We start from the raw sequence: 7,334 nt of genomic DNA on the forward strand, positions 1-7,334 counted from the left end.
TAAATGTAAATATATATATATATATATATATATATATATATATATAAAATGGTTATTATAGTTAACAAAAGTAAAAAAAATTATGTTAACTGAAATAAAATAAAACTAATTTAAAGCTTTAACTAAAATTAAAATAAAACCAGAAAATTTACAAATAAAATCTAATTTAAAATATTAATTAAAAACAAAATGAATAAGTAACATTTACTTTCAACCAAACATGAGAACAATTTAACATCCATGAAAAACAAGCCGGACGAGCATTTAAAAATAAATCATTTATTTAAAAAAGTGCAAATCCAACAAATGATACATTAGAATTTTCCCCTTGCGCGACTCCAGACAGAACAGAAAACCCAAACATTAATTAATCTAAAGTTTATCAGGCCGTACTATGAATGTGTTGGGGGGCATCTAGCAGCAAAAACGAAAGAAATCAGAGTTAAGGGATGCAACATGTGACTAGAAAGGGGCAGGGCCAAAAATTCACACCACAAAGAAAAAGACGTCAGAAATGCATCAGATCTGCTTATTCAGAAGGGAACTCCTCTTCACAACTCATCTTTAGGGATCGTATCGTCCTCACCCTCCTCTTCCTCCTCAGAAGGTTCTTCTGTGTGCTCTTCCTGCTCTGGCTCATCCTCATCTTCTTCCTCTTCATCTTCCTCATTATCATCATCCTTCTTGCTCTTTTCCTCCTCTTCACGCTTCTTCCGTTCTTCCTCTTCCTGCTGGTCCTTCATTTTCTTTTCTGGTCCCTGATACATAACAACAACATTATGGCATCAGCATTTATGGTTAAATAATAACGATTGTGGAAACAAATGTAAGAACTGATCACAGATATCTAATAAGTGTAAATTATTAATGCTAATATGTTGTCAACAGTGACACTCCAGACATTTTTACCTTTGTTGCGCCCCACGTTTCTGTACCAAATTTTTCGGCTTCCTCAACATCATCAGTGATCAGGAAGTTATCAAAGATCGTTCCAGATTTCACCTGTAAGAAAGGTCAACAGATCGCTAAACATAACGTAAAATCAACAAAATTGTGCAATCCTGCATAAATCGGCATTTAACCACAAAATTATCATTAAAAACTCAGTACTACATAAAGTAAAATTACATGTTAGTGTTACATAAACATGCATGAATGAGAAAATAAAGTGGGGGGCATTCTTAATGTTAAATTATTTATAAGTTGCGAAAAAGAAATCAATGCTGTACTTGCGTGCTCCATTGCTTTGTTGTTCTTATTTTTTATACCAAAAAATTAAATGAAAATAACTTGTGTGTCAGAATTTGGTAAAACACAAAAATAAGCAGGCTTTCTGCATTTTGTTTCTTTTTTTTCTGGAATGTATTTCTTTTTTATGGTAAATGTAGTATTCCACAAAGTTCTGGAAATTTCCACCACAAAAATCAAAAGTAATTTTGACTGCAAAGATTACACACACACAAAAAAAATAATGTAATCCTGGTGGACTGATTAATGTCACCAGAGATAACCAAACTAAATTTGTTTAAAACCTACAATTTACCTACCTTTAATTACGATGTTGATTTAACGGTACGACAATCTAAACCATACCTGCCAAAGATCCAGTCCCAGAATGCCAACGTTGTCAAATTTGTAAATGGTGTCTTCTGAAGTGTATTCAGGGTTGTCGATTTCGGGGTGAATCCAGGTGCCTTTGTATTTGGGGTTGTCGATCTGTTTTGGTTTCCACTCGCCCTACATAAACAGAACTTTGTTAGCCGGTTGGTAAAACTGGTTTCAGCATAATGAACAATCACTTGGATTGAAAAGATCAGTTATAGTGTGTTCACACCAAATGACGCGAATAGAGGCGAATTCGCGCCAGGCGATGCGAAATGTGCGACGCGATATTCGCTTCATTTGCGTCTTCCGCTCAAGTTAAAAAATTTAAACTCGATTGGAAAATTCGCCTGACGCGTTCTCGCGCAAGCCAATCATCGAAGAGCTTATTGACACGTCCGGTTGTATCAGAAAATGGAGGAGCGCATTATTGGCAGCAACCCTAGGTAGCAGGTTATCAAATTGGGCACCCGTCATCCTGAAGTAGCGCTGGAAGCGGCTGTCATCCAGGCGCAGTTCCTGGAGAAGACGGTGAAATTCACCGAGTTGTGTGCACCTCTGTATGGTGCTGTGAACCTGGACACGTCTGCATTTGGCTTCCTGGTGCAGCAATCGTATTTATCCTCACCATGGTCGATTACTCGCGGGATGTTTTTTGCCTCACTCGTGCGAGTGACACGTTGTGCATATTCGCTTTGCGTTTGGTGTGAACACACCATTAGTTTTGAAAATACAGCAGAAATGGTCCATGTGAAACAACCTTGAGTATTAATCTCTCTCAACAACTCCTAAAAGGTCCAAACCTATTTGTGAATGAAACCAGTCTGAATAAAAAAGTGGTTTTAGCCAGTCTCCCAAGGTCCAAAACTAGACCAATCGGACCAGTTTGAAGCACTTTATGGCCTTATGTTTGGCAGATCTTAATGTATTTGGATCTTCTACTTGAGAACAACTCTGATAATGAGATGATAACATTACTCGCGTTCAAAAACACCTGGAAAGTCCAAACCTACTTGGTATTGAAACCAAAACCTTCTTCTGGCAGCATACCATGCAGAAAAGGCCAGTGAAAAAGTGGTTTTAGATGGTCTCCCAAGTGCCCAAAACTAGACCAATCTAACTACTCTGAAGCACTTTATGGCTTTATGTTTGGCAGATCTTAATGTATTTGGATCTTCTACTTGAGAACATCTCTGATAATGAGATGATAACATTACTCACTTTCAAAAACTCCTGGAAAGTCCAAACCTACTTGGTATTGAAACCGAAACCTTCTTCTGGCAGACTACCCTGCAGAAAAGACTACTCTAAAGTGGTCTAAAGTCTAAAACCATCAAACTAGACCAGTTCGACCACTTTGATGCACTTTATGGCGTTATGTTTGGTAGATCTTACAATATTGGTACCTTCTATGTCAAAACATCTCTGACAATGAGATGATGACATTACTTGCTTTCAAAAACTCCTGGAAAGTCCAGACCTACTTGGTATTGAAACCAAAACCTTCTTCTGGCAGCCTACCATGCAGAAAAGGCCAGTGAAAAAGTGGTTTTAGATGGTCTCCCAAGTGCCCAAAACTAGACCAATCTAACTACTCTGAAGCACTTTATGGCTTTATGTTTGGCAGATCTTAATGTATTTGGATCTTCTACTTCAGAACATCTCTGATAATGAGATGATAACATTACTCGCTTTCAAAAACTCCTGGAAAGTCCAAACCTACTTGGTATTGAAACCGAAACCTTCTTCTGGCAGCCTATCCTGCAGAAAAGACCAGTCTAATGTGGTCTAAAGTCTAAAACTATCAAACTAGACCACTAAAACAATCCGACCTCTTTGAAGCACTCTATGGCTTCATGTTTGGTAGATCTTAAAATATTAGGATCTTCTACATGACGACTGTCGTTTTGTACCTTGTACTCAGGGTTCGGGATCATGGCAGGTTCCCATTCTCCATCCATGTCTTCATCCCAATCGTCTGGTTTCTTGGCATCAGGGTCGGGAATGTTCTCAGGTTTGTCCCAATCCTAAACATAAAGCACCATTGGATTCATGTCGAAGAACAACTTTTTTTAAATATCAAAGATTTCTGCACACTATAGCTTTGTCAATTGAAAATGTACCTCAGGTTTCGTGTCATCGGGATCGTCGATTTTCGCCCGGTCGTCCCAATCCTCTGGCTTCTTGGCCTCTGGATCCTTGATGTTTTTTGGAGGAAGGAAATCCCAATCTTCCTCCAGAGAACCTGACTCCACTTTCTCGTTGTCGATTTTCACTTCGTACGTCTGGTCTGGCCGCAGGATCAGCGTATACACGTGCGTGAGTTCATCGTCCTGATGAGCGCAAGCGGAAGAACTGAATTGCAACAGCTGCGATTAAATCTTGAGATATTTTAATTACATTAATAAAACATACTTTGCATTTGATGTCCTTCTTGATTAGGTGGTTCTGGCCTTTGTAGTTGAAAATGACGTGAACTTTCTTGGTGCTGTAGCCACAGATGTCGGGTCCTACATGGCAGATCAAAATGAAAATGACAAAGATAGTGAAAGTGAAAGTAAATGCCGTCAGTCTGAATTTCACGTTGCACTGCGTCAATGCTGTTGATGTTTTACTGGTTTACTTGGTGGAAGAAAGCGACTTTGTGCACATTTTAAAGCCACCAACTGTAACTTACCGAACATAATGTAGTACTGCGATTCGCCGTGCATATTGGTCTGGTCCAAGTCGGCGGGGAAGATTTTCACGTACCCACCGCCGCAGTCGATCTTCTGCTCGTGTTTCACAGTGAACTGGATGACAAGCGTTTTACCCTCATTACTAAACGAGTCAAAGCGACTGGATAGAGCATAAAACCGGGCGTCTTGACTTGTCTGCAAACCTTGAAGGGGAAAAAAAACATTGCATTGCAAGTCATCTCACATCGACTTGTACTTATTTGCATTTGTTTTTTCAGATGAAGACATTTGCATAAGCAATCGAGTGCTGGTGAAAGAAGCCGTGACCTCTGACCTTTATCAAGCTCGGCATCGCCATAGAATTTCCCTGAGGTCAGTTTCCACTGGCCGTAGTCAGATTTGTGTTTGGATTCGACCCATCGGCTTTTCCAACCATCTGCAGAGACAACACTTTGCTGTTAAAAACTATTATATCAATTTTGGATATTGGAATATTTAATTGTGGCTGCTTATTCCTTATTTTTAAATGACTTTTTGTTGTCATCTAGTGATAACTTCATATTACAGTAAAAAAGCACTATTTTTAAGATATCTCTACTTTTATTAGAAGACTTTATTCAAATTTTCATTATTTTTTGCTATCCATATTTCATACTGTGCATTACAATATTAATGTCTAAATTATTTTTACATTTATTTGAGAAGTTATATATTTATTTACATTTATTTGTAATATATATATATATATATACACACACACACACATACACAGTGTTGGGTTAATATTGTTACATTTAAATTATGCAAATAGTTGTAAGTTAAAAACAACAGATATGAAACTCTAGTGTCTTAAATGTACTTTTACACGACAACAATAGTTTAATGGTCTAAAAAGTGAACTGAAACCAAAACCTAACACATTTGATTCATCAATATTTCCCGTCTGCCATAAGCCACGAGCAAGTACGCATTTAGAAAAAAAATCTGAATCATTTTCACAAATCGTGTACTCTGAGCATGACTTGTAAGTTGTATAAATGTATAGTATGCAAATACAGTAAATGAAAGAGACATACAAAAGGCTTTCATCACAGAAATGCATGAAAGTAAACTTGCTCAAGACATCATAAAAAGACATTATTTTGACATTTTCAAGAAACACTTTCATGTCAATATAACAGTGACAATGTATCTGATGTCATGCACGATCGAAGAAGAGAAATTTACCTCCGTCCAGAAATTGTTCTTTAAAATACACATCTGCATGTGCAATGAAAGCCAGTGCAGACATAAAGCACACTGCCGCAGCGATCCGCATCTCTGCACTGTTAAATGATCTTTATTAGATGAAGATCCCGATATAACAATGAATGGCGCTCGAGGTGAAGAGTCCGTGAAATATGGCTCTGTTGTGTTCCTGCACAGATGGCTGAGAACCATTGGCCGGACGCGCAGCCAATCAGAGGAGACCACGAGTGAGGAATCAGCGCCGTGGGCGGGGCTTATGAGAAGTAGGTGACGTGAACGCGAAGGAAGTGTGTAGAAATAAACACAAGTGTAGTGAGATTCTTGTCGAGACAGTAAGCAAGAAAAACTGACATTGTTAAATGTCATGATGTTAACACTTGTTTGTGTGTGTGTGTGTGTCTAGCGTACATATATTTTATGTTGCTTACTACCACTCATTTAATTTAATAATTCAATAATTTTACAAATAGTAATAAAGATGTACACGTGCCCCCCCCCCCCAAAAAAAAAAACCCTTGTAGAAGTAAAAAAAAAAAAAAAAAAGTAATTATTTAAAAAATAAAAAACAATGTTTTATCAGTATAAAAATATGATGGTCTTAAATGTACATTTACAATAATGTTTTAATATTGTAAAGCTATGGCGCATTGCTGAACTCAAAGTTCAGTCTCTACAAAATGAATGTAATAAAACAGGGTGAGACTCTGAGAGTTAGAGAACTTTATTGATAATGGTGCACATACAAAAACTAATGAATCGCAGTAGTAGTTGTCAAGTGAGTGGAAATATCAGCAATATCAAATATCTGAGGAAAATAATATCAAGTCTTTCAAATTGGTTAAAATAATGTGGATACAACAGGTATTTTAAAAATCCTTTAAAGCCCCCAGTCAAATATGAATGACATTAAGAATAAAATAAGATTAATAATGATTAGAAGAAAACTAAAAATAAAAGAATTGTTATACTAAATCTAATGCGAGCAAAGTGATTTTTGCTAATGCTCAGTATTTATCTTGACAAACACTTGCATTTGATACTTTATGAGCATTTGGAAATGAGCTGCATCGATGCCAGCAGATTTATACATGAAGCCATTTAAATTAATTAAGATGAATAAATGATTTAAAAAATAGTTATATGAGAAATGACATTGTTTCTAATGTGTGAAATTGTGCTTGATCTTGTTCAGCTTCCAGAAGAATGACAGTAGCCACGCCCACCAGAGCAGAGAGGACCAATCGGATCACAGCTTCAGTAGAACCACAACAGTGGACAGAGTCTGAGGAATAAAAACACCAAACTGAGATCAGCTCAGTCAATAAACGTTAATATCAGCGCCGACATCAACTAATATCTGCGCTGCTGTACCTGAACATGTGTGACAGAGTTGAGTGATGTCCAGATGTTGAGTCTGGTTGCTGATGGGATTGTTGAGCACACAGCTGTAGCTGTTTTTATCCTGATATTCCACCTCCAGAGGTAGAGAGAGACTGATGCTGAGATCAGACACACTGATGCTGGACAATAAACTGTTTCCTTTGTACCAGGAGAGAGTCACATGACCCACATTCACCACTGAACACACCACTGAACAATTGTGCTGTGATGATGATGATGATGATGATGATGAAGAACACTGTGAAGAGTCTCTGCTGATGACAGGAACAGGCAGACGAGCTGAAAACACGAGAGAATAAAGAGAAATGAGGATGAATGAAGATATTCAAGCAGACGAGGAAGAAACATTGACAGGAACCATGACTCAACATAAGTCGAATTTGATATACAGAGTTAAATATAAAC

At 37.5% G+C, this 7,334-nt stretch overlaps 1 protein-coding gene across 1 annotated transcript; it reads right to left on the reverse strand.

Annotated features, from left to right (window-relative positions):
* Window positions 1–268: 268 nt before the first annotated feature.
* On the reverse strand, window positions 269–5,681 carry LOC107704500 (calreticulin-like). Its single transcript, XM_016507436.1, has 9 exons — window positions 5,508–5,681; window positions 4,615–4,716; window positions 4,280–4,483; window positions 4,018–4,112; window positions 3,726–3,935; window positions 3,516–3,629; window positions 1,594–1,737; window positions 910–1,002; window positions 269–758 (listed from the first exon to the last, which is right to left on the reverse strand). Exons 1-9 carry the CDS (start codon window positions 5,596–5,598, stop codon window positions 552–554), a joined length of 1,260 nt encoding a protein of 419 aa, XP_016362922.1. The 5' UTR covers window positions 5,599–5,681; the 3' UTR covers window positions 269–551.
* Between the last annotated feature and the right edge of the window lie 1,653 nt (window positions 5,682–7,334).

This window comes from Sinocyclocheilus anshuiensis, unplaced genomic scaffold (genome assembly GCF_001515605.1).
Source record: "Sinocyclocheilus anshuiensis isolate Anshui unplaced genomic scaffold, SAMN03320099.WGS_v1.1 scaffold2468, whole genome shotgun sequence".
Lineage (NCBI taxonomy): Eukaryota > Metazoa > Chordata > Actinopteri > Cypriniformes > Cyprinidae > Sinocyclocheilus > Sinocyclocheilus anshuiensis.

What these genes read in the sequence shown, in the direction of transcription:
- LOC107704500 (XM_016507436.1), bottom strand. Translation starts at nt 5,598, where the DNA reads ATGCGGATCGCTGCGGCAGTGTGCTTTATGTCTGCACTGGCTTTCATT. An exon ending in GCAGTACTACATTATGTTCG is followed by an intron (nt 4,113 to 4,279) that starts GTAAGTTACAGT and finishes TCTGCCATGTAG; the next exon opens with GACCCGACATCTGTGGCTAC. An exon ending in AGAAGGACATCAAATGCAAA is followed by an intron (nt 3,936 to 4,017) that starts GTATGTTTTATT and finishes TGCGCTCATCAG; the next exon opens with GACGATGAACTCACGCACGT.